The sequence below is a fragment of the Chinchilla lanigera genome, unplaced genomic scaffold (assembly GCF_000276665.1).
Source record: "Chinchilla lanigera isolate Chin_1 unplaced genomic scaffold, ChiLan1.0 scaffold00061, whole genome shotgun sequence".
Lineage (NCBI taxonomy): Eukaryota > Metazoa > Chordata > Mammalia > Rodentia > Chinchillidae > Chinchilla > Chinchilla lanigera.
The window spans coordinates 7,920,433-7,947,996 of NW_004955462.1; the positions used below are offsets into that span (position 1 = coordinate 7,920,433).

The 27,564-nt window shown below is 34.6% G+C and overlaps 1 protein-coding gene across 3 annotated transcripts in view; it reads left to right on the forward strand.

The window, feature by feature from the left end:
• Positions 1 to 27,564, forward strand: part of Nme7 (NME/NM23 family member 7) — a 193,454-nt gene that overhangs the window by 40,679 nt on the left and 125,211 nt on the right. For all 3 annotated transcript variants that reach the window (XM_005398204.2, XM_013521410.1, XM_013521411.1), the window contains exons 5-7: positions 3,399 to 3,449; positions 5,332 to 5,539; positions 10,017 to 10,122. In XM_005398204.2, coding sequence (XP_005398261.1) covers positions 3,399 to 3,449; positions 5,332 to 5,539; positions 10,017 to 10,122 — 365 coding nt within the window. The remainder of the gene's footprint in view (positions 1 to 3,398; positions 3,450 to 5,331; positions 5,540 to 10,016; positions 10,123 to 27,564) is intronic.

Sequence of the window (27,564 nt, forward strand, 5' to 3'; positions counted from 1 at the left end):
TCACAAAACTTCTTCAGTCATTCATAGCATCTTATGCAGTTTATAAATTTAGATGTTGAGTCTGTGATTTTACTCAGCTCCCAGGCTACTAAGGCACTTAGTTTGTCACTCCTCCATGCATGCTAGCAGAGACCAAGAGTCTGCTGGGTTGGAGACAAAGAACTTCAGCCCAGCAGTGTGCACGTCATGTTTGTGTTGGTTCCCCTCACCTCCACGTCTGTGGGGATGATGTGACCTGAATCCAGGTGGATGCCAGGTACACGTTGGACTACATCACAACTGAAGATGTGTGAAGTTGGGTTACCAACTGTGTCATCAGCAAGCAGTAAAGAAGATAGTGTTTGTGCTGAGGAGAGACTACTTCCATCCCTCATGGTTACTCAGGATAGACAACCGTGAGAAATGAGTAGGACAGAGAAGTCAGGGCCTTGCATTCTTGACCTACTCAGTAAGACAAGTTAGGAGCTTGAAAGACCCATGAAAGAGCTTCTCCCAATGCTTAAAGTCTTCTTGCACTTGTGTGCAATCATGCTGGTTTTCAAAAGGCAGGAGCTGAGTTCCCTCTGAATTTGTATTTCTTGCTCTCAAATCCAAGGGTGCCACAAAAATGCCATCAGGTACCACATAGCAACATGTGGGTCCAGGACAGTGATGGGCATATATTCACTGTTGGTTTCGTAAGATTCGAATGCAGCTGAAACATCTCCATCACCTCGTGATGTCAAAGCTGTCATACTGGTATGGCACAGAGCATTATCCACGTTTGTGGTAAAGCCACGGTTAAACAAACCTACAAAGTTGTGCAACAGTTGTATACAGTGCATAATACTTGATAATGATAATAAATGATTATACTTCTGGTTTATGTAGTTATTACACTTTTTAATATTTTAGAATGTATTCCCTGTATTTGTTTAAAAAAGTTAACCATAAAGCATTGTGCTTTGTTAAGACTGGCAGCAGTCTTATACATGTGTTAACCGGGTCTCCTGATTGCATCCTGAAGCCATGTTGAGGGATTGGCTTATACTATTTAGGTTTGTATAAATATGTTGTGATGTTTACTTAAATGAGAAAGTTGCTGAACAGTGTATTTCTTAGAATGATCCCATCATTAAAGTGACATGAAAAAATATATATATATAGTGTCAGTTATTGAACCCAGGGTTCTGGCACCAAGCAACTTCCCAGCACTTTTTAACTGATTTTTTTTTTAAATTTTGAGGCGGGGTCTCGCTTAGTTCCTAAGTTTCCCAGGCTGTGCTTGAACTTATGGTCCTCTTTCCTCAGCCTCCCAGAGTGCCAGTGTTACAGGTGTGTGCTGTTACTTCTAACTGACTGCCTTTCTTAAGATAATTAATATATAGATCCTTGTGAAAGAATGATGAGTTTCTTCATAAGTACATAACAAACCACCAGCAAAAATCTTCTGTAGATAATGATATACTTGTTAAAATCTATGTCTAAGCCTTTTAAGGGGGAATCCAAGAATGATGGGGGAAAATTTCATGAAGGCTCATCCTAGTTTCAAGTTTACACTTGGAATGGGGGTAATTATGGAATCAGGGCCATGTTAGGAGAAAACGTTTTTACTAATGTGGTAAGGTTTTTTTCATTGATATGAATGATTATGGTTGTTGTTTTCTTTTTAGTAGCTCAGTCTTTTTGTGTTGAAAAGGTTAGAGATGGTTATGTTAACACCATTGGGCTAATTCTTCTAGTTTACTCTCCATAGGAGCCTTTTAGACATTCAGTTTTGCTGTGTTACACTAACATAATATAGACATCCCTCGTTTTTGTTACTCTTTTCTGCATTGTCTAGATTTTTTCTTCCTGTGGTTGGTAGTAGAGCATAAACAATCAGATTAACAATCAGAGAGATTTGAGTTTAAATCTTCCTATCTTGCCCTTACTTTCTCTTTGACCTACCATTATATAATCATATTGAACCTAATTCTTCTCATATGTAAAGATGAAGGTGATCATATCTATTTCAATATGCCATTATAAGGAATAAATACAATAATTGAATTGTGACATATAATAAGGTCTAGAAAAATGAGAAGTTTCTTTCCCTCTCCATATCTTGGTGTACATTTTATTTTCTATATTGGCAGAGTATACTTTCATAGTCTGCTTTAGACAAAGGAAATTGAGTGCAGTGGTTAGAATCAGAGTATACTCAGGTATAACATGTTATGTGAATTGATTTTGTAATAGGCCAATAAGATCTTAAAAATATTGCATACCAAATTAATTCTTAAGCCTGAAAAATTGATCCTTTGTTAGCAAAGACTTCAACTTATTTGCTATTTAAAAAACTGATATTGACATATATTTGTCACATACTGTGAACTCAGTTTAAATTTTTAAAGAAACTACACAATTTTAAGAAGATACTGGGTTTGCTTAAAATAGAAAGCAAAAGTTCTTTAGACTTTTCTGTTTATCCATTTGAAGTACATTATCTTTTTATGGGTCTCTATAGATACCTTTTAATGGAAATATAAATTTGAAAAGTAAATCCCTACTAGCATTAATAAAATTAATTACCATTAATTCTGAATTTTTAATTTCTCCATGTTATTTCCTTGATTGTAATTTAAAACATTTCTTTTTAAGTCATTAATAGCCAATAGGAATATATTCTACTATGCATAATTTGTTAAGCACCTTTTAAGACAAAAGTATATAGTTTTCTATAGCTAAGAATGCAACTAAAACTACTAAATTAAAATTGTAGTCAAAACTCTCAAGGTTAGAATGTATAGAAGAAAATGACAAATTTTGAGTTAGGCTTTTAGTTTAACAAATATTCTTATTGATTAAATGTTAAACTTTGTTTCTAGAATTTTAAATATGCTGGTGAAAAGGAAGTCAGATAATATCATAACACAAATTAAAAGAGAAACTACTTATATTACAAATGTGTACTATAAAAAAGATAAATAAAAGAAAAATAAATACTTAGCTGGGCATGGTGGTGTATGCCTGAAATCCAGCACCCTGAGAGACTGAGGCAGGAGTATCACAAGTTTGGGCTCAGCCTGGGCAATTTAGTGACTTAGTGAAGCCATCTAAAAAATAAAACAGTAAAACTAGGTGGGTATATAGCTCAGTGTGAAGGCCTTGTGTTCAAATCCCCAGTTTGGCGTGGGGAGTAAATACTTTTAATTTTTGTTTTCTATTTTGACATAGGAATCACATTTGCAAATCTTTAAAAGGAGGTGGGTTTACCAGACTACTTGGTGAAAAATCATTAGTTAAATAATTTATAGATGAAATCTATATCTATCTATATATATAGAGAGAGGATTTCACCTTTATTTTAATAATGTAAACTCAAATAATTATTTTCTTATGTAATTCTCAACTATTGTTGTTTGCTTGTTTTATAGGAAAGAAGCAGCAGATTTTCATGCAGACCACCAGTCGAGGCCCTTTTACAAGTAGGTACTTAATTGGGAAGCCATAGTAGTCATTAGTGTAGGGTGTCCTAGAAAACTAGGTATATTGTTATAATTAAAAATTTGTTACAGGAGAATATTCTGTCAAAAAGATCAAAATAACATCTTGCAACTTAGAATTAAGCATTTTTTGCTATCCTTGTAGTAGATAAGAATTCTTGTGTCTCATCATTACATATACCAACTCTTCACAATAAATGCAATCATGTACAACAAACATGTACTAATAAAAGTCAAAATAAAAAAGAAACAAATATGTTAAGTTATAAGAACTAGCTTTCTTTTTAGATTATAATTCAAATATAGTGATACACTTTTATTTAATATTTATTGTGCTTTTAAAGTCTGTTTGATACATATTTTGTTACTTGAGATACAGCAGACATGTGTTAGAAAATGAATCTCTATTCTGATTACTTGGGATGTAACTGAAGTGAAGGGACTATTGTGTATACTCATTACTATTGACAGGTAAAGGGGTGTTTGCAATCTAATAAGGAAGAATATTATTTTAACCAAATTGCTACAATAGACATACTAATTAGTATTTTACACAGAATAATGTTTAAAAAATCATTATATAAGAGAATTACTATGTTATAGATTATTAGAAATCAAACATTATAACATATTCCCAAGCCTTGTTAGAATGGATATATAGCAGTGATGGAAATTATTCTGGTTATAGGTTCTTTGCATGTAGTTACAGCAGTGAGTTACAACTCATACTTTAATGTCTTACATGTAATTTATATGCTGTGAATTTTATTAAATGGATAAACTAGTTGTCTAGTTGGTTTTCTGGGGTGGTCTTTGGGCAACTAAGGTCTAGCAGAATATTTCTGAGGAGGTCTTGTGGTCCTCTTAGCGTAGAGGGTAAGAATGCTTCTTTATACATTTTTTTTTTTTATAAATGTTCTTCAGACTGAACTAAAGTGTTTAACTATCAAAGGCTGTTAGCTCATTGAAAATGGGAAGAGAGGGAAGAAAGTATGTGAAACAGTCATGAGTTGACAGTCACAAAAGGACCCAGCACACTATATTCCTTTCTTCAGAAGCATCTTGTCCTCTCTACTTTGGATGAGACAGAAATACGAGTTACCCTGGAGAGCACTTTATTTCTGCTTAACCCAGCAAGGACGGGTCCACTTATTTCACAATTAAATTTGTCATTGCTACCTTGTATGCATTTAGAAGTGGACAAAATAAAAAGAGGTGTCATTTTTTATTTCCTGGTCAACTGGAACTCAGTGCTGGGTTTTTAATCAAGAACCTCTGTGTATGCTTTAATAATTTAATAAGAATGCCCCAGAGTAGTTTTTCTACTAATTATTGAATATTTTTTGAGGGATTATTGATATCATTTTTATCACTAGGTTAACTCAGTGTTTATTAATTGAGAGTTCTTTGTCACTCTTTGAATTTAATAGTTCTACATAAAAAGAATTAAATTCTTACTAAAAATGACACATCATTTTCATTACTTTGTGTATTATGAGATCTTGCTTGAATGCAATGGTGGACCACTTGAAAATAAAAAAGGAATATAATTCTGGATTTTTTCAGAGCAGTGGAAAAAGCAAAGGAAAAAAGGAAGACTATGCATTTTAAATCAGTAAATCAGTCTTAACAAAATAGTGATTTTTCCTCTGTAATTGATCGACATTAGTAATATAGTGATTTATAATGAATTGGATCACTATAGGACCCTCAATGCATGAAAATTTTATCTTGCTTGTGTAAAATTTGCTTATGCGTAGTAGTTCTGCTTCTGTTGAAATGCTCAGATTTACATACATCCTTGTTGTTACAAGAAATGCCTAGGTTGACAGAGAAGCCAGTCAGTCTTTTATCTGTTTTATAGTGAGCTGATCCAGTTTATTACAACTGGACCTGTTATTGCCATGGAGATTCTAAGAGATGATGCTATCTGTGAATGGAAAAGGCTGCTTGGCCCTGCAAACTCTGGACTGGCACGTACAGATGCTCCTGGGAGCATCAGAGCCCTCTTCGGAACAGATGGGATAAGAAATGCAGCTCATGGCCCAGATTCTTTTGCTTCTGCTGCCAGAGTAAGGTGTTTTAAAAATATTTTACTTTTGTTTTAATTTTGTTAAATGTTTTATATCAAAGTAAAACATTTGACCTTTGACCTTTTGCCTAGGATCAAATAGTGTTTTGTGTTTCTTTTATGAATGGGTATCCTGCACATGATCAACGTTAGTTTTCTATAATGAAAATACTTGTTATCCCATGTTTTATTCCAAAAACTTAAGTTACTGAGGCTCATAAATGTTTGAACCATTGAATTCATGTAGGAATACTAGTTTATGGATAGTAGATATTTCTTAAAAGGTGTTGTTGGGTACAGTCTTTCTCCAGTTTGGAACAAATACTGAGTAGGCATCAGAAGAAGTATGTGGCTGGAAAATGCCACATATGTAAAGGAACAAGAACTATGGGTCTTAACAAAACCTTAAAAACATCTATCGGCTCCCAGCAGCCTCCCACTGGCCTTGAGTTCCCCTTAGTTACTGTCTAATCTTTTTCCTTCTCCAGACTTCACCAAACAAAAACTATTCTCGGTATTTTCTGCTTCTCAGCTTCCTTTGACAACTCACTGGGAACAGTTACTACAACTTGCCTTTATCTTCATCATCTTACTGAAACTGTTTTGGCTTTTGGCTAGACTTAATTTTGAAATCTGAGGAGAAACATTCATGTCTTATCTGACTGTATTTCTCTGCTACATTTGAGAATTTGCTTGAGACCTTTCCTCCCTTCCTCTCTCCCTCCCTTCCTCTCTTCCTCCCTTCCTCCCTTCTTCCCTTCTTCCCTTCTTTTGTTCTCTTTCTCCCTTCCTCCTTTGCTCCCCTCCTTCCCTCCTCCCTGAGTCACAGTTGACCAGGAAATAAAAAATGACACCTCATTTTATTTTCCCACTTCTAAATGTATGCAAGGTAGCAAGTTCTGGAATTACAGGTGTATACCACTATGCCCAGCTTACATTTTATTTTGAGACAGGGACTTGCTAAGTCTCTTAAATTGCCAAGACTAGGCATGAACTTGTGATTCCCCTGCCTCAACCCCCCAGAGTATGGGATTATAGGTACATTTTGTCACAACATTTTATATGATTTCATATTTCGTTTTTTAACATTTTAGATTATTTTCTGAGAACAGATTTGGAGTGACTTTTTTTTTTTTTTTTTTGGTTTTTTTCCGGTACCGGGAACCGAACTCACGACCTTGCACTTGCCAGGCAGGCGCTTTTGCCACTGAGCTAAATCCCCAGCCCCTGAGAACAGATTTGGTATTTGGCATTAGGAGAGTGTAGACAGAAACTTAGTTATGGTTTTTGCTGTGTTCATGTGAGAAATTTACAAAAATAATATTTATTTAAAATTACTCTGTACGAGTAAAAAATTTTGGCCAGAAATTTTACTCAGAAACCATTTAACAGTATTTTTATTATTATTATAAAAGATATTAGTGTAGGTTGGTCAGAGGCCCCTTTGAGAGTACCATGATTTATTGGGATAAAAACTTATAAAGCAGTGCAACTGTGTATTTTATAATTTGTTGAAAAAACCACATACTTACAGCTTATCAAATTGAATCTGAAATTTTAATTGTTCAAATGTTATGAATACAGTATTTATCCTTTCACTTAGACAGTGTAAGGAAATACAAAAGGCCAAGAATGATATTGGAACTCAGATCACAAAGACACATAAGCATTTTTTTGGGGTGGCTTTATATTTGTTGTGTGAAGAGTTTTAAATTAGTTGCTATAAGAAAGACCTAATAAAAATGATCTTGCAAGCATCAGCTTCAATTAATAGATGGAACAGGAATAAAAGAAAAAAAGCAAAGAAATAAAGACAAAAATAGAGTTTTTCACTTTTATTAAGAATATTCACTTTTATTAAGAATATATTTAAGTAAAACTTTTATACATGTTGCCTTAAATAGGCATTCATTCAGCATATGCAAATGAGTATTTGGAAAGGTGACATTTCCATTTTTACAAATTAAGCAAGAAAAGAATTTGGACAAGCAAATAGAAATGAAAATAATTGAACAAGTAATTAGTTAAACATTTGATATTTTAGAGGTAGAATAACATAGCATGGCTTTTTACTTTGGAAAAAGATGACAGAAAAAGTTTAGAGCTTTGAATTCATAATTACATGGATTTGAACCCTCACTTTGTCACCTGCTAACTTGTAAAGGGTTGTTACTCTATCTCCACCCTCCCCCGGTACCGGGAATCAAACTCATGACCTTGCACTTGCCAAGCAGGCGCTGTGCAGCTGAGCTAAATCCCCAGTCCTGTTACTCTATCTTAAGTCTCTTTTTTTTCCTCTTTTGTAATGTGTGGATACATTTATTTTATTTAGCACATGCGGTTTCTGAATTTAATTTATTCCAAGAGAAACTAGTAGTGAATAAAACAAAATCCCTGGTCACAGAGTTTATATCAAATAAGAATCAAGTAGACATCTGAATATATTGGGTGGGAAGTGCTCTGATAGAAATAAAAGCATAGAATAGGGATAGAAAAAAAGAGGATTGAAGGACTGTATGTTGGCATAAGTATGAGCAGAGTATGACTAAGTAGAAGATGTTCAAGAAGTCCTCATAATCTCTGATTCAAACAGAGATCTAAAGCAAATAAGGGAGAAAACCATGAGTATATCAAGGTGTACAGAACATTCCTGGGAAAAAGGGAACAGTACATGCAAAGATTCAGAAATGGGCCTATGATTGTTACGTTTAAAAAGCAGTGAGGTGGCGCAGCCAGTAATGCTGGTAGAGACGGGAAGAGATTATATCAGAGGTATAGCCCGCAGGCAGATCATATAAGGCCTTGGGGAACATCTAAGAACTTTGAAATTCATTCCAAACAAGATGGGGAGACCATGGAGCTTCTATATGAACGAATGACAGAATCTAATATATTTACAAGTTTCCTTCTGACTGCTGTTCTGTAGTAAGAATAGATCACACCGGGTCAGTTTCATTCCTGCAGTGATTGTCTGCCATGCCCCTTTAGTTGAATTTAATCTGTACAGTGAGGTTCTCTAAAACTATGTAGCCAAATTGATCAATAAAAGTAAGAAGATCAGCAATACTACAGAGGCAAAGTTGATGTCTAAAGAATTGGACATTTTTATTTTGCTCTAAAATGTCTTATCCTTGGAATAGCTCAAGTACATACATTAGTATTTGAACAATTCCTCTTGTGAGATCTCCCACCTTTTAAAAAAGCATAATCAAGGCTCAGGATGTAACCTAGTGGTGGAACACTTACCTAGCATGCACCAGGCCCTGAGTTTGATCCCAAGCACCACAAAAATAAAACATAAGTAAATATTCATTAGTAGGCCATCTTAACACAGTCTATGACCTTTCAGTTTGAAATTTAATGACAAATTAATATGTAGGTTGAACCAGGCATTATTTTAGTTACTAAAGTTCTGCAAGTTAGTTTCTTTCTTCAAAGTTATAATTGGCAGAGGGCAAGTACTTGAAGTACCACCACGACACTGAGGGAGGACCAAGTCCTGTCTGGAAGCCTCAGGAAAAGCCTCGTAGAAGACAAGATGTTTGAAGTGACCTTTTACACAGTGGCAGGGGTTTCATAGCTTGGGCAGAGGGCTTTATAGGGGAAATAATAATGCTGTAAACTTAAGGCAAGAAAGCATCTAAGTAATTAAAAGAACTGATTAACGTGACTAGTTCAGATTGCTGGGTTGTGATTTTAATGAGTCAGATGCAAAGCAGCACAGCTTGAGTCAGCATATAAAATATAAATATGGTTCATTTCATTTGACTTATACTATAGTAAGATTAGTTTTAACTAATTGTAATTCTCTGATTTCTAAATGTTAATGTTTCTATACAGATTTCCTTTTTTTTTCTTTTGCTGAGATTACAAGTATGTGCTACCATGTTCTTCAAGATTTCCTTGTTTTTAATTTTATTTTATATAATTTTAATGAAAAATTTAAAATTGATCTAAGTGTGATAGTACCTACCTGTAATCCCAGCAGTTTGAGAGATTGAGGCAGCAGGATCACAAGTTCGAGCCCAGCCTGGGCAATTTAGTGATAGACCCTATTTCAAAATAAAAAAAACAAAAGACTAGGGTTGTAGCTCATTGTGAAGGCCCTGAGATTAACCACGGGCAGCACATTTTTACAAAGTTAAAAATTAGATCTGTTTCTTACGAGCTTTTCTTTGGGGGAAATAAGAACTTTGTATTGATCATTTCCAATATTCAAAACTTTTTAAGACCTTGTCACAATCTGGAACAGAATGTCCCATATTTCCATTGCTTTAATATCTCTTTATTTGTTCTTTTGATTATAAATCTTGAAATAGGGTTAAGTTAATAAGTTTTTGTAAAACTCCTATTTAGAATATCTGAAGCAGAGACTTTATGTTATGAAACTTTAAGGATAATTGTATAATTGTATTATATATTTTGTAAATTCAAGAAAAGGGATTATATGTGTCAAAGTCTTTTCTCTCTGTCTTTAGGAAATGGAATTTTTTTTTCCTTCGAGTGGAGGCTGTGGACCAGCAAACACAGCTAAATTTACCAGTTGCACCTGCTGTATCATTAAGCCTCATGCTGTCAGTGAAGGTGAGTGCTGTGTTGAATACACTACACCCAGTGGGTTTTGTTTGGAGGATAGCTTGTTCTGTTCATGTTTATTTTCTTGATACATTTTACACAATAAAGTATACATTTAACATTTAAATTTGTTTCTCTTGAGGACACATGAATAAATGGAAAATTATAAGGGAAATGTCTAAATCTCTATCTCTCTTTGTGTATCTACATTTTAGAAGGTGTTCCATGGATTGCTGATCATAGACCTGCTCACTTGAATCTTTGATTTTGAATCTTTCTCTGGGCTTCCAGTCACATGACTGTGATTCACTTAGCTTATTTAAATGGCACTCCTAATATTTTATTGAAAACAGTGTCTACCATGCCTGAGAAACTTCGAGAAAAGCTGTGACTGAGACACACACACACTCACACGCACACAGAGAAAGGGCAAGGGGACTCAAGTTTTCGCTTATTTTTAATCTCAATTTCCTTATCTATTTTAGTCTGTTGTATGTATTTCTATCAGCTATCCCCAAATTTTAGAAGCGAGATAGAGCATAATTAAAAAGACCATCTTTAAAAGATTACAATATACTAATAATATACAATATAATATATTCTTAAATTTTATGTTTTCTAAGCATCTAAGTAATTTGTGAATAGAGTAGAAAACTGAAAAATAAAAATACATTAAAAAGAGAGCAACAAAAAATTATTGTATTTTATTATCCAGAGATAGTCATTTATTTATTTATTTACCTTTTTATTTATTTATTTATTTATTAGTTTTTATTTTGTGGTACTGGAGATTGAATCCAGGGCAGGCAGTCTTAGTTCTGAGCTAGATTCTCAGCTCAGCCCCTTTTATTTTGTTTTATTTTACTTCGAGACAGAATCTCTCTGAGTTGTCTGGGCTGATTTTGAATTTGGGATTTTCCTGCTTCAGCTATCTAAGTATCTGGGATTATAGGTGTATGCCACCATGCCCTACCATTGTTAATATTTTGACACATTTCCTCCAGATGTGTGTGTGTAGGTGCATGCACTAAGAAATATAATTGTTAACATTGTTGATATGCTATAGGCTATTGCTTTAATTTTTGTGAGCTCTTAAATTTTTTGTCTGCTCTTAAATCTTTGTGAATATTTTAATAGTTTATTTAATATTTAATACCAGTCATATGAATGTGGTATAATATTTAGATACTTAGGTTGTTTCTAGTTTTTGACATTGAAAATAAAGCTTTGAAGGATATCTGTGTACGTAAATATTTGATGAGATCTCCAGTCATTTCCTCTGGCTAGTTTCCTAGAAGTAAAATTATTGGTTGAATAGAAATGAACCTTAAAGATCTGTTGCATAATTAATACTTATTTAATTATTTAAGAAGTGCTTAATATCTAATAGATCCTTAGGACCATAATTATGAGGAACTTAGATTCATGCTGGGTAACAAACATTTATGGAGAATTACCACTATGCGCCAGGTAGCAGCCAGGTTGGAATCTTATACATTATCTCATTTAATCTTCAAAGCAAGGATGTCAAGTAGGTAGATATATCATTCTTTTCCAGGAAAGCAAGCTGAGGTTCTATGAGATTATGCTCTCTAATTTAGTGTAGAAAACCCAGGATGCAGACTGTGTTTTTTTTTTTATTTAACATTAATATTCTTTCCTCTAGATGCATTGCCCCAAGAGCAGAAAATCCAAAAGTATAACACTTCCACAGGGAGTAATAGCAATATAAACGTTTAAAAATTTGTGAAAAAATTTGGGATTTTATGTCATATTCACACACAACACATACCTCCTTAAGTAAGAAAAATGAGTGTAACTTAAGATCTCAGGTTTTTAAAAAATAGATTATACACACATATATGTGTATACACATACAGCACATGCGTGTTGGAATGTGATGAGACAAATTCTTAAGTTCTCAACTTTAAAAAAAGATCTTTGTCCTCTTAGTATGTTTTACCTAGTTTTTTATCTAATTTAATCTTTTCTAAAAAAAGTGATAGTTTCAAAAAGGCTGAAACAAAGTGGAAGTGGAATAAACAATAGCTACATGCCTTAATAATTATGCAGATAAATATAAACTCTAATACAATGATAATGTGTATAAATAAAAGAGAAAGTCAAAATGAATTTTATTATAATTTTTATATTTACACAGGTTAAAATCATTTAAGCCAGGCACACCTATAATCTCAGCACTCTAAAACAATTCAGTGACTTAATGAGACCCTGTCTCAAAATTTTTTTAAAAAGGGGAAGGGACTGGGAGTATATCTCAGAATGAAGGCCCTGGATTTAATCCCTAGTACTACAACAAAACATTTTCAGTCAGAGCTTTACTTGGAAGATTAACTACATTCCTTTTTAAGGTTTTTTGGTGGTGCTAGACATCAAGTTTAGGGCCTTGCATGTGGTAGGCCAGTGCTCAACCACTGATGTACGTTAGGATATACATTAATTAAGGGAAAACAATTTTAATAGAATCTTTTCAGATGGCTGAATCAACTTCAGCATTTTAAGGCTTTGCTTTTCCATTCCTTTCCTTTTCTTTCTAAACCTAGATTTCAGGAATACTAAGACACATTTTGAATTATATAATTAACTCAATTCAGATTAAGCCATGGCTAAAATGAAGTCCAGTTTGAAATCTCACATTGAATTTGTAGTGATTCCTTTGATTCCTCTCAATTGCTGGTTAATGTTTATCTTTTTCTTTAATGATCCCATCTTCTGGTTTATTTAATTTTACCTGTGGTCTTGTACAGGCATGAACGATGAGATTTAAAAAAAAGGATGGGGGAAGGTTGCTGATCAAGTAACTGAAATAGCATCTGATGACTGCTGACTTCCCCCCACCCCAAAAGGCCAGAGTAGCCTGTTGATAAAGCAAAGCTAAGTTTATTGGTTACTACAGTAAGGAAAAGCACAACCTTGTTGACATCCAGACTCTACAAGGGAGAGGTCATAGGTCAGTATGGCAGAGTTTGGGGTCTACCCTTGAGAGGCTTAATGTGAATCTTTGAGTGCGGTGGTCTGGTTGAGACTGGGCACAGGTCATGGTATTGTATTTGGTGGAAAGAGTGAGTCAGGGATCTTAACTATGACTTGTAAATATACAGGTGTTTGATAAGTGAGTTGTTTGCTCAGTTGAAGGAAAATTGTGAAACGGACTGTTTGAGTAGTCTGTTGTGGGGTAAAGGGATTTGGGGGGAAGTTCCTGAAGCAAACAATGAGGTTATTTACTGATTTGTATCCTTATCTTTCTGGGCCTGAATTCCTTGGCAAGAACAGTAATCATGTGTGTGTAGGAGTCTTAGTTCTTAGTCCTATACCAACTCTGTGTGGATGTAGTGGTTTCACTTCTCACTTCTAAGGGGGATAAAAAAAGAGAGAAACCTTTGTTTGTGGAGTAAATGGTGGGGAAAAGAAAGCGTATTTGAGGAATTTGCAGTGTTTTTAAATGTGCTGATTAAAACATACTGTATTGTCATTTTGAGCCTTAGGCTTAAAAAGGACAAAAAAAACCCAGGTGAATGCTCTTGTTTTCTTTTTTAATTTTAAAATTATGCAAGATGTTTCTTTTCATGTGTAATTAATTCCATCCATAAAATGAATAATTTTATTACTCTGAAATCCAGCTGTGTAGGTTTAAATTCTTGCTCTGCAACTTACAAGCCATGAATATAGTCTTTTGCCTCTTTGTACCCTCTTGGCTTATTTGTAAAATGAGAATAATAGTATATTTTCATCATGGGATAACTGATGATTAAATGCATGAGTACATGAGCAGTTCTTGGGACAGTACCAGGGACTTACTGTGCTATGTAAGTAAGTGTTAGGCCTTACTACTGTTCTAATTAATACTCTATTTCTACTACTGCTGCTACTAACATTATTATCTTTTAATGTTTAAGTAAAATTGAATGATTTCCTAGTAGCAAGGCAATAGTTTCAAATGCTAAGGAGAAAATCAGACATCCACGGGGGAAAACAAATTCCTAATCATTGTCTAAGAGACAGGTGCTTATTTTTTCCCAGGTAAAGCCTAGGTCTAAGTTAAGTTCATGAACTAGGATTATTGCTTACATTTGGTTAATTCTGCAGCTGTTTGTGAAGGCCTGTTATGATTGGTACTGGACAGGAGGTGGCAGCCAAATCTGCTTTTGTACAAACAACTTAGCCTTTAGAAGCTTTAGAACCTTGAACTTTGTAAGAAATTTTCCTTTCTTGTAACACATTCATTCATTAAACAATTTTATTGCATTCTTCATTGTATAGTCTATTCTGAAATTCTGTTTCTTCACCAGTCAAATGAGTCAAGATGCTTTAAAAGTTTTGTCTAGGGCTAGGCTTTAAATCCAGATAATCTATTATGCTGTGAGACTGGTTGAAAAGCTATAAAAATTCTCATCAGAAAAAAATTATATTTTGTCTCTCAGTATATGCTTTCTGGGGGATGGGGATTTAGCTCAGCGGCACAGTGCCTGCCTGGCAAGTGCGAGATTGTGAGTGCGAGATTGTGAGCATGTATATATATATGCTTTCTATAAAAATTAATTTTTCGGAAGAATGTCTTAAAGCAATTTTAGATTTTTAAGGTATGTGGAGACACTTGGAGGTTGTTTGTATGTAGTGACATAGGAAGCAAATTAGGCATTAGAATCTTGGACCATTTATTTTATTTTATTTTATTTTTGTCTTTTTGAGACAGGGTCTCACTATGCAGTTCAGGTTGGCCTTGAGCTCACTTTGTAGCCCAGGCTGGTCTTGAAGTCGCAAGGATCCTCCTGCCTCAGCCTCCCAAGTGCTGGGATTACAGGTGTGTGCCACCACATCCTGCTTCTTGGACTATTTATAAATTGGACACTGGAATTGGCTCTGAGGTACTGATTGAAACACAGCTGTTAGCAGCAAGGTCTTACTTATGTAACTCCTCACTTCTTAAAATTGGGTTGTTCTTGCTTAGAGCCTCTTTCAGAATCTTAATATCTACCTTAAGTCTAGTTTTGATTCTAAGTAGACCAGGAACCCTGAAGGATGCATTCTACCAAAGCAGCCCTCTAACTTTGGACTAATTAGGTTCAGTTCCAGTCATCTGTACCAAATTTCCTTCATGTAATTCAACTTCTAGGGTACTGTGGAAGAGGTGTGAAATTTTTAAGGAAATTAAATATAAACATTGTAAATCTAATGCAGTTTTCACAGAAAAATCTTGGAAATGTCTTAGTTTTGCTTACAATATCAAAGTTTTGGAGTTCTGTGATTGTTGTTTCTATCTGAAAAAGTAGACAGTTAGATAGAATTTGTACCATCTACCATGTACATTAAACTACATGTAAGACCTGATTTGAATTCACAGAGCTTATGTATTTTGGAAACATAAAATTATAGGCACTGAAACTATCCTATGAATTTGCAAATTAAATGAAATTAGTTATTTATTGATTTAGGAGGAATCTTATGAGTTCTGCTAATCCCTAAGAAAAAGGATTATATTTAATGGCCCTAAAGAGATATACGTGCATTAAACTTAAACAATTTACTTATAAATAGTGAAATTTTGTTTGCTAATGTATCCCCAAATCTAGTAGCATTTAGAGGAAAATGGGAGTCCCTGTGATTGTCAGTGATATGGCTTAGGAGAAGGGAAGAGGGTCCTTAAGTGTTGTTTATGAGATTATTAGAAAGGGCTCTTTCAAGATATAAAACAACAAAATATTTCATTTTTAGTGTTAGTTGTTGTTCATATTTATGAAGTGCCAAGTATCTTATATGAAGTACTTAATTCTTAAAACAAAGCGAGTGCATATTACTTGAAACTCATATCATAAAAGAGGAAACTTAAGCAGTAAAATGTTAACCTGACCAAAAAAAAAAAAAAAAAATGTTAACCTGACCAAAGTCAGGCAGCTCTAACAGCATGGGGCAGTATTTGTACCAAGATGGTCTTCATTGTGTTCCACTGTACTATTCTGCCTCTAGAGGGAGGGTCACTTAGACCCTGTAACATGACACCCTCAGTTTGATTATTAACCCTGTTTGCAAGTGTGGAATCTAAGAATTAGAGAGAATTGATAGCACCCTCTATCCAGAGCTGTTTAATTCCACAACTGAGATTATTTCCATAATTTCATGAATACTAAGGACAATCAGTCAGAACCATAAACCAGTAGAAGGTTGTATAATAATTAGTATGAAGGGTGGTTTTATTAATAACACCTTAAGCAGGTAAACATATTCAGAGCTTACAATAAAACTTAAAGATACAGTACTACTACTGGTCTGGTTTAGATTATAGCAGTTAAGAGATGAACAATGAGCAAGCTCTGGAGAATTAGAAACTGGAATATCTCCCTAATGTTTTAATAGGTAATAATGATACTGTTTATGTTTTAAAAGATATTAATTTGACTAAAACCAAAATTTTTTCCTTTATTTTTATATTTACAAGAGTGTACTCTAAGTCTAGTTATCCTCCCGTATCTGTGGGCTCTGTAGATTCCATCAGATGTGGCTAGAAAATATTCGGAAAAGCATTGCATATAAATACTAAAATGTACATACTTTTCCTTCTTTTATTAGTTGAACAGTACAGTATAATAACTATTCACATAGCATTTATACTATATTAGGTATTATACATAATCTAGAGATGATTTAAACTTTATGGGAAGATGTGGGTAGAATATATGCATATAATATGCCACTTTATATACAGGGCTTGAGCATGTGCAGTTTTGGATACCTGTGGATACCAAAGAACAACCACATAATTTATTTAACCTGTTTCACTATACCCTCTCCCTTGCTTCTGTACTGTAGCATTACCGTCTACCTTTAGAATCCTTAAGAACACTCTGCTGCTTCTGTCCTCTGCCTTTTATTCACTCTGCTTTATGCCTGGAACGTACATCTCCTCATTCTCTCCACCCTCAAAATGTCTTTTCCTCAGGAAAGTCTAGAAATGCCCTGAGCATAAGGTAGGTTTCCAAATGACCTGTTCTCTTGGCATGTTTTTCTTTTTCCTTCATAACACTTAGCACAGTATGTTGTATATATTATGCTTATCTATATATTATATGTTGATTTTTGACTTACGATCATTATTCCCCTACCAGTTATAAACTTCGATTGTGTGGAGAGTACCCGATGATCATATTTGTCTAAGAGTTTTCTATTCCTCCTCGTAAGTTTTCTTTTCAATCCATGTGTTATTCAGGCATTTCTTTTTGTATCCAAATTTTGTCAGAGAATGTATTCGTATGATAATTTTAAAAATTTGATCTTTGATTACTTAGTGTACAATTAAATTAAAAAGTATTTCTAATGTGTGCTCAAAGGGAAGAGAGTTTGGTTTTTTTATACACAAATAAATATTGATTCAAATAGGTTGTTTACATTTTTTGTTTGCTTGGTTTGTTAGATTCTGAAAAAAGACTGTGAAATTCTTCCAAGTTAAAATTGCCTATTGTTATATGTAATTTTTTCCTTTTAATTTTTACTGTTTTAGCTTTGTATATTCTAAGGCTTTATTATGTGTACTTTCTATATCATTTTTTTCATTATTTTGTGATTATAATATGTATTTGATCAGCATTTCACATTATTCCTACTGGGTTTTTTGTTACTTATGTTAGAGGATGTTCTGTCTTTGTGCAACTTTTTTGTAGCCTTTTGCTTTCAATATGCATCTTATATTTATTATGGCTTACTGTGATTTTTTTTTAAAAAATGACTTTTTAATCTAATCTAATAGTCTTATAATAATTGAATTTAGTATGTTGCCACTTATTATGGTTTCTATTTGGATTCTTTTTTTATCTTATTTTTTTTTCACCTCACTTTTTCTCTTACTTGATTTCTTCCTAGGATTCTGTTGGATGGATAGTTTTCTTATTGTCCTCCTTTGCTTTTGTTTATTTATTGGTTTGAAAACCATAAGTCAGGAGTCAGCAGACCATAGTACTTGAGTCAAGTTGGACCAGCTGCCTATTTTTATGAATAAAGTTTTATGAAACTCAGCCATCCCATTTCAGTTGTGTAGTGTCTGTGACTGCTGTTATGCCACAATAGCAGAACTGAGTATTATGATAAATATTGTATCACTTGCAAAGCCTGAAATATTAACTTTCTTGCCTTCTATGGAATCTTTGCTATAAATTGTGTATTTTTAATTGGTTATGCCTATTAATTGGCTATGCTTAACTCTAAATTATATTGACAAAATTTAAAGGTTTGTCTTGAAATAAAAAAAAAATTAAGAATGCTTTAAATAGCCACTGAAATCTCCCATTTTCCAAGTTATTTAAGAATGACAGTTCCGTTTTATTTCTAAATCAACTTTACTTACGGATAATATCTTCGTGTCTTAAATTCCTAGAGTCCCGTTAAGAGGGTTTTACTTGTTTATTTGTTCATTTTGCATTACTGAGGATTGAACCAGGGCCGTATGTATACTGTGCAAGAGTTCTGCCATAGCCAAGACCCCAGCTCTTTTTATTTTCAAATAGGGTCTTGCTATGCTGCTTAGACTGGCCTCGAACTTACATCCTTCAGAGTTAGCCTCCTGAGTAGCTGGGATTCTAGGTATGTGCCACTGCACCCAGCTAGGAATTCCTTAATGTATAAACTTGGTTGTGTCTCACATGTCCTTTTTTGAGACATACAGAGAATACTGTAAATAGATAGTTTTGATTGTTTGATAGGTTCTTTAATTGTTGCTCTGTTTGAAACAGGAGTATTAAATAGTCCAAGCTTTGTTATTTGCCTTTATGTTTATGATTTCTGTATTGAAGACAAAGCAATGGAAAGTCACTGTGTCTTTTATCTTTTGAAGTCATGGTGTACTCTTTATATTTTAATGAAATAAATAAACATCTGTTGCTAGGCAGCCAGAGCATCAGTGCCTAGCAACTATGGTGTGATGTCTGCATCGGTAGCATTAGGGTCTTTTGAGAACCTACCTAATAATCTATACCACCAGTAAAAGATCTGTACTCATCTCTTCAAATGAGAAGAAATATAATAATCTAGACAGGAGCCAGTTGTCATGGCACATGCCTGTAATCCCAGCACTCTGAGTAGCTGAGGCAGGAGGATGTTAGGATTGTAACCTATAAATTTTCTTGGATTAATGCTGCAGTCACAAGTACTGCCAGGGAGTATTAGGGCAAACATAAAAGGGGTTAATGAAAATATGAGTAAAGCTTGATATGTAGCAAGACAGGTCTTTTAGTGAGGTTGAAGTGAAATCTAGTTTCATGGAAAAAATTGATTTGTAGAAATGTAATATCAAGGAAAGGGACTGCTAAGATTTGTGTCTCAAGTCATACTGTAATTTTAAATTTTAATAATTTCAAAAGTATAAATGTTACAAATAATCTCATTTGCAAACATAATTATTTAAATTTGTTTTATACTTACAGTTATCTTGTATTTTGAATAATATTTAATGCCATCTTTCTGTTTCAGTAAACATTTGTAAAGAAATTTAGATAATTCCTTCTCTTCTACCTTTTTGTATATTAAGATTTTGCAGTTTCCATTTAGGGAGTGATTCCATTGAAGCTACCAGCTACACATGACTTTGGAGTACTCATCTGTTGATCTAATAGGTTTGAGGTGTGCACAGAGACCTCTAAGAGGAAGAGGATTAATGCAAGTTCTTATACAGAATTTGGTTGGCAAAGTACCACCTCCCTTGCTTATTTTTTATATACTTGTCCATTAGAGGATGTATCACTTAGGAACTCATAACTAACTAATACTGATCATAGATAGACATGGTCTAGATTTGTGGAAAATGTATCTCAAAGAGCTTGGAGTAAATATGGGTTTTCTCATCCCGTTTTATTGGAGGATCCCCTGGTGCTGGTTTCCTGTGTCACCTGTCAACCCTTTCCTCTAAAGCGGTGCCTATATAATTTCACAACGACAGAAGAAAGACAGGAGTTTCTTCCTTCTACATTGTGGTTCTGTTCTTCAGACTTCTTCCTTCTTTTAACCACAACAGGTCTAAGGCAGACAATTAGGGCATGGCAAAGTGTCTGGGAAAGTGGGAGTGACCTGTTGATCACAGTTCCAGGATACATGAGCAAAATATTTCCCAAAACCCTGTACTTAGAATCAATCAGAGTGTCTTATCTTCATTTCTCACAAAAACATGAGCAGATTTTTGTAGGATAGCCTAGACCTGACATCATCCTGAGGAATGGGAGATAAGTAAAGTGACTACCATCGAGGGCTGGAGAGGCACTGTTAACTCTTTCAGTGGCCCAGCTGTTTGCAAGACTTACCGCTTTTCTTCCTGTTTAGTTGGTCCAGACTCACTCTGCAGAGCATGTTTCTGTTGTTTTTCTGCCTTTCCATAAATGTAAAACCTCAGTACCTTTTGCACTGGTCTGGACTAATTTTTTCTTTAGAACAGAAAGAATCTAAAAACCACCTCTAGTAGGAGGAGCTCCAGCACTTCTCTAGGAGGAGACTCAGGGCACATGATGTTAGTTTACCAGGAAATGTTTACAAAATGAAAAACTGAGGAAGCGTGATCTCGTGAGATTTTAAAAGGTGATTCAAGTTACATAGCAGAAGCTGGAGATAGTGGTGTGTGCATGTAATCACAGTACTCTGGGATGTGGAAGCAGGTGGATCACAAGTTCAAAGCTAGCCTGGGCTACATCATGACATAGTGAGACCCTGTCTCAAGATAAACAATAAAAAAAGATTGGGGATGTAGCTCAGTGCAGAGGCCCTAAGTTCAATCCCCAGTACTGAAAAAAAAATTACACAGGAGATTATAAAAGCTGAAATTCTAGAAATATAATCATAATTGTTTTTCATCAGGAAGAAAGAAGAAAAATATCTAAAGAAAAGATGGTACCTAACTGAAAGTTCTCTGAAAAGTTTGGGTTTCCTCAAATAACATATTAAAAGATGAGAAGAGCTGACAGTTATGAAAAATGTTGGAGGGACATAGTTACTATAATTGACTTTGAATAGATTAATAAATAGTACTCATATTTGTTTTTCTACATATTCATACCTCTTTCTTGCTTTAGAAAACCTGTGGTTCAGAACCCTTATGTCTTAGTTACTTTGCTCTTGTTACTGAGACCAAAGTTAAAGGGGAAAGGTTTATTTGGCTTACAGTTTGTAGAGGTTTCAGTCCATAGTTGGCTAGCTCTGAGGCAGAGTGGCATGGCAGACAGGTGCCACAGAGAAGAAATAGTTCATGATAGACAGAAGGTAGCAACAAGGGACCTTAACAGCATCTTTCTGCCCTTTTTGTCTTACCCAGACTACTTAGGGTGGGTAGTATCCCACCCTTAATCCTAGTGCCCTTGAGCCTAGCATTGCAGCATGAGTCAATCCCAGAGTTACACTCTAGATCCAGCCACCTCTGAAAAAACCCCACCTATGACTGCATGAGGCTTTGGGCAGACATCTAGACGCAAGCCATGCAATGTTACTTATTTTGGTTGTTATTTTATATCACTAACTTATATTTCCTACATGTCTGTGTTGACACTTGGTATGTGTACAGTAGCTTCTCTGTGTGCCAAGGAGGCAGTAGGTTATTCATCCCAGTTGTTTCTCCAGAGTCATTTGTATGATAGTTGTTGTAAAATAGTCTAGTTATCATAGGAATGATTTGTGGTGTGACCTAGGATAATTTAAGGTTTTCAGTTTGAGAAAATTGGAGCTAGAATGATTCTGGAATGCTTAAAATCAATCCTGAAATCTTTGATAGGTCTACAGTATAGACTGTTTACTCTGTGTTTCTTATTCTTTAGAGCATCTTCAATTTGAGAGGGACAAATTTTAAGGGAAATTTTATCTAAGCACTAGACTCAATCAGAAGATGAAGTTGCAAATATATTTTATAAGGCTTTGCTTTTTATCATAATTTCTATTTAATCTGAATGCTCTTAGTTATTGTGATTCACATGTATCCAGTTTTTTGCAGCTATGATGTAAGGATAAACTAGATTACATATATACATTATATTTTTAAATATTTAATATGTATTATATATCTTAATATGTGATACATATTACATAATATGTATGTTACATATTATGTATTTAGCATATGAATGTATTACATATATTATATAAACATATAAATATATAAAATCTGGGTATTCTTTAGAAGAAGTCATCTTCTGTAAGGAGAACATCTTATATTGATATATACTGTCAGAATGCTCCTATTAAGAAATAGTGACACCAAAAATATACAGGTATCAGTGGTAAGTTTTAGCCAGGAATTTGTCTTAGTTGTTATTTGGAGAATTTCTCTTATACATGCAGACACTTTTACTACCCAGGAATTCTGACTGCCTTCAGTGTAGCATTGTCTTCGTTCTCTGGCAAACAAACCCAAACACAACATAGATGAATTTCACCATCGTGAAGATGAGCAAAATAAGTAAAACATAAAAGCATAGACGTATGCATCTTTTCATGTAAGGTTCAAATAAAGACCAAAGTCATCTATACATTTCAAGAATGCATATGTAGATGATGAAGTATAAAGAAAGTTATTTTAAAGTCGCTCGAACAGTTGGCTTCTATGAAGAGACAAAGGGTACTAGCTGGGCAACATGTACAAGAGTGCTCCCGAGGAGGATGTTTGATGTGTGCAGTGGTCATCACAGATGTTCAGGTTAGCATTCTTTAGCAAGCTTAACATATCTGGTATGTATTTTACTATAATATATATTTATATTTTATAATAAGTATATGGAGACAGAGTAAGGCATAGAACACTAGGGTATATAAGATGCTGTCATTTGATTTAAACGAAAAAGGCCACATATTTATATTTCTGTATATCATGAATATTTCTAGAGGAGCATATAGGAAGTAACTAACAGTGGTTGCCTTTATCTAGGAATGAAATTCTGGAATTAGGACCAATTCCATACTTTCATGTGCACCCATGTATTTTCATGTTTTTGTGTTTTCCGAATTAGAATGACTTTTGAAATTAAAGATAAAGGGTATGGGAAATTAAGACAAAAATTTAAAATTTAAGAATTTTATACCTGCATGATTTCGTTAAGGAAATCTTTAGTGGGGTCCTGAAAGACAGTGATTGGAAAATTAAAAGCAAAAGCTTTTCAGATGATGTTACTCATTTTCACTGCCAGGAGAGGGCCTTTGGGATATGCTGTTGTCTTTAGCCCTTGTTCACAGTCATCCTCAGACTGTAGTGTGCATCAGGATTGCCTGGAAGGCTTGTTAAATACCAATTTTTAGACCCACTTTTGGAGTGTCTGATTTATTACCTCTTGTTTAAACCCATGAGATTGAATTTTCTAAGTTCCTGGGTCATGCTAGTTGTGCTTTTGCAGGAACCACACTTTGAAGACTACTAGATGACAGAGGTGCCCTCTGTGTGAACATGCTGATAAAAAGCAAAAGTGGAAGCCTACACACAGTGCGTATAGTATGTACTTCTGAAAGAGAAAGAGAAAGAATTATATAATTTGTGACCTAGGATTAAGGTCACAAATTATGTGTATTTTTAAGCCTATGAGTGGCAGTGTAAGTTTTGCCAAAGCTGAGGAAATCAGATTGAGCTATTTAAAACCACTGGAAGAAACAATGTTCTTGAAATACAGTGCATAAATTTGTGGCTCTCTGTAATGCTGACTTTAGATAGTTAGAATAAACTAAAATCAGTATACCCATTGTTGAAAAATGCAAACGTGTACTTAGGTTTGAAAAACTTCTTCTTTACATTCTTTCAAAATAGAGACAGAGTATATACTTGATTTTAGGTAAGGAAAAACATATTTTTTTGTTCATTTATAGTTAATGGATCCAGGGCTTAGAATTAACTTTTCAGTGTTCTTCCACTGTGTTTACTTCCAAAACAACAAATCTCCACCAGTGAATCATAATGTGTATAGAATTAGTGTAATTATATTCATGAAAATATCCTAGAAATAGAATCAGCTTCCAATGAGGCTTGTGGTTACTGTAAGATCCACAAAGGGTCATGGCTTAGAAGATTAGGAAAGATCTCACCCTACCCAAAAGACAGGGTTGGTTAGTACCCTGTGGCATAGAAACTTAGCTTTGCTTTGTGATTATATTTCTACCTTGTATTCTATAGCAAGTTGGCTTTGACTTTGGACTTCTCTTGATCTTTTTGCCCAACCGTATACAGGTCTCAGTTTATGCTTGCCTTCCAAATACTCTTTTCCTTGGACTTCCTTTGGATAAAACTTTTTATGTCAGCCAACCTGGGTATTAACTTCTTTTGTTATGCTGAGCTTATCTATGTCTTCATATTATTATTTCCTGGAGATCTTAATTCTTGTAGATCTTTTCTAATGGGCCCATATTAGTGCTTTTATTGTTTGCTACTTAATGAAATTTTGATGGATTTCAAATATACAGAGTAGCTATATTTTGGGCACATCTATAAAGCGATTGCAGTATATTGGTTATTTCTTTTTATTGCCTTACAAGAAACTTACATATTATTCTTGTTAAGAAATTGATGAGGAAAATGTATATTTTTTGATCTGGGTATGTGTTATAAGTGGAGATTCAGAAATGCTCTTGGATGAATTAGTTCTCTTTTATAAGCTTAGCTGCTACTAGAATAGATTTTATGATTAGCTAATGGATTAATTTGAGATCCTGAGCTCCTAAATTCTCAGTTTAATAGTCCAGCTGAATCCAAACTCTTGTCTATAACTGATTTAATATAATTCTATAAAATTTTTGATTACTCTAAGGCAGAAAAGCATAAAAATCATTTGCATCTGGTATGGTTTGGATTTTAAGTATTCCCAAAAGGCCCATATGCTAAAAGCCTGGTTCTCAACTTGGTGCTATTTATTGGGAGGAAACTTGAAGAAATTGGACCTAGTGGAAAGTTTTAAATAACTGGCCCTTGAAAGATAATGAGACCTTAGCCCCTTCCTCTTCCTCTGTCTGTTGCTCCCTAATAGTAAGGTGAACCGTTCTGCTCTGCCAGTCACTCTCACCATAACCTGCAACCTCATCATGGGCCTAAAAGCCACGAGGCCGGTGCATCATGGACTGAGACCTCCAAAACCGTGAGCCAAAGTAACCCTTTTGTCTTTGATTATTTGAGTTTTTGATGCAGTGACAGAAAGCTGGGCCATGTACACCAAAGCAACCTGCAGTTTTCTCTTTGCATACAATTAAAAATCCTTGGGAAATTATCAGTGTGGTGATATTGCCTAGTAACGGGCTGCTGTCTAGGAGACAGAAAGCTTTTCCACCTGATTTTTAGGGATAAGGTTATTTGTTATGCATGTTTGCTTGGATTAGTAGCAAATCCTTTTTGTTGAAATTTATAATGCTTGTGATTTCTTTTGCACTTAGGCATTGAAAATAAGTCTAAACTCTCATAATCACTAGCTTTGATTTGGCTTCACACTAATCACATTTTAAAGACAAAGTAACTGTATTTTCACTAGGTTTAAATTTTAAAAGAAATCTGTTTTATCCAGAGGCTTTTTGTTTTGTTTCGTTGTGGCCATACGGGAGATTGACCCATGGTCTTCACACTAGTCTGTATCTTTAGCCCTTATTTTTTCACTTTGAGACAAAGTCTTGCTAATTGGCCCAGGTTTGGTTCAAACTTGTGATCCTCCTGCTGCAGTCTTCCAGAGTGCTGGAGTTACAGGTGTGCACCACCATGCCCAGCTTCTCCATGTGGTTTAAATTGGTTATTAATATTTAGTATGTCAAGTATTTATGCACCAATTTTGTTAGTTTATGTACTCTCAGATATATCAGGGTTAAAACTTTGCTTTTATAAGTTCTTACTCAAATACAGCATAAATTTCTTTATAAGCATTTCCCCATTATTTTCTGTCCTTTATTTTTACTTCTCTCTACTTAGTTTATTATCTAGATCGTGAGGCATCCAGCTTCTGGTGAATTGTTTCATACTTTAGCCTGGCTGCTGCTTTTATTCCCACATATATATTTTCAGTACTAATTTTTCACTCTGAGCTATGTTCCTATCCACTTTTAATTTTTTTTTTTTTTAACTCTGAGAAACTCTTGCTAAGCCACTGAATTGCCAAGGCTGGGCTCAAACTTACAATTCCCCTGCCCCAGCCTCTCAGAGTACTGGGATCACAAGAGTGCCACCACTCTCAGCTCTGGCTACTTCTTTAAGCTTCAGTTTTGTAAATTGCTTTGTTCACCAAAGTGTTCTTTTCATAATTTTTCATCTTGTAAATAGAATTTTGTTGTCATCTATACCCTGTACTGCGAGGAGTAAGTTTAACATTCATAACAAAGGTGGTTTTCAACCTTTCCCATTCTGTATGAGTGGATTCACTAGCCTCACGTTTGCTTTGAGGCATACAGATAAACGTATAGTTTGATGTAAGGGGAGTAGTGTCAAGCCTTCAACTTTAACATCAGAGTAAGTTATTTCTACATATATTTTGATATAGAAACTTTTGAAAAATAAAACCATTATTAAGGAACTGGCAGGTTGTATCTGGTGAGGTTCTACCTCTTGTTTTACAGATGACCATCTTCTCACTGTCTTTATATAGCAGAAGAAGCCAGCGAGCTCTTTAAGATTTTCTTTACGAAAGGGTACAACTTCCATTTAGAATGGCTCCACTCTAATAACCTAATCACTCTGCAAAGGTCCCACCTCTTAATACCTTTACAGTGAGGTTAAGATCTAAACATACAGATTGCAAGGGACAAAAACATTCATTGGTACATTTGATATATGAGATAGAAAACTAGTTGATATATGAGATAGAAAACTAGTTGTTCCCCCCAAATTTGCATAGATTTCAAGAATGGTGACTTGCTTCTAGAAAGTAACTTTGTTGGATACTATTCCTAACTTCCCCTGCACAGCCACATCAGTGTTGAAAACGATATCTCTCCTGCCAAGTATGGTGGCACAGGCCTATAGTCCCAGCACATAGGAGGCTGAGGTAGGAGGAACACTGTGAGTTCGAGGCCAGCCTGCACTACATAGCAAGACCCTGTCTCATTATATAAAAAAATCTCAACTTTTTTATTCATTCCTCAGTGGATGAACATTCGGGTTGCTTCCACGATTTAGCTATTACAAATTGTGCTCCTATAAACACGGGCGCACATATATATTGATGTGATATGTTTTCAGTTCTTCTGGGAAAATACCCAGTAGGAGAATAGCTGGGTTGAATGGGACCTCTAGACCTATTTTGCTGAGGAATTTCCAAACTGATTTCCACAGTGGTTTCACTAGTCTTTATTCCCACCAGCAGTGGAGAAGAGTTCCTATTTCATCCACAGCCTCGCCAGCATTTATTGGTTGATTTCTTTTTTTTTTTTTAAATTTTATTTTAAGAATAAAAGGAGGAAAACATTAACAGACAACCTTTTACAAAATAGCAAAAGAACAGTACAGACAATACAGAGTTACAAACAAAG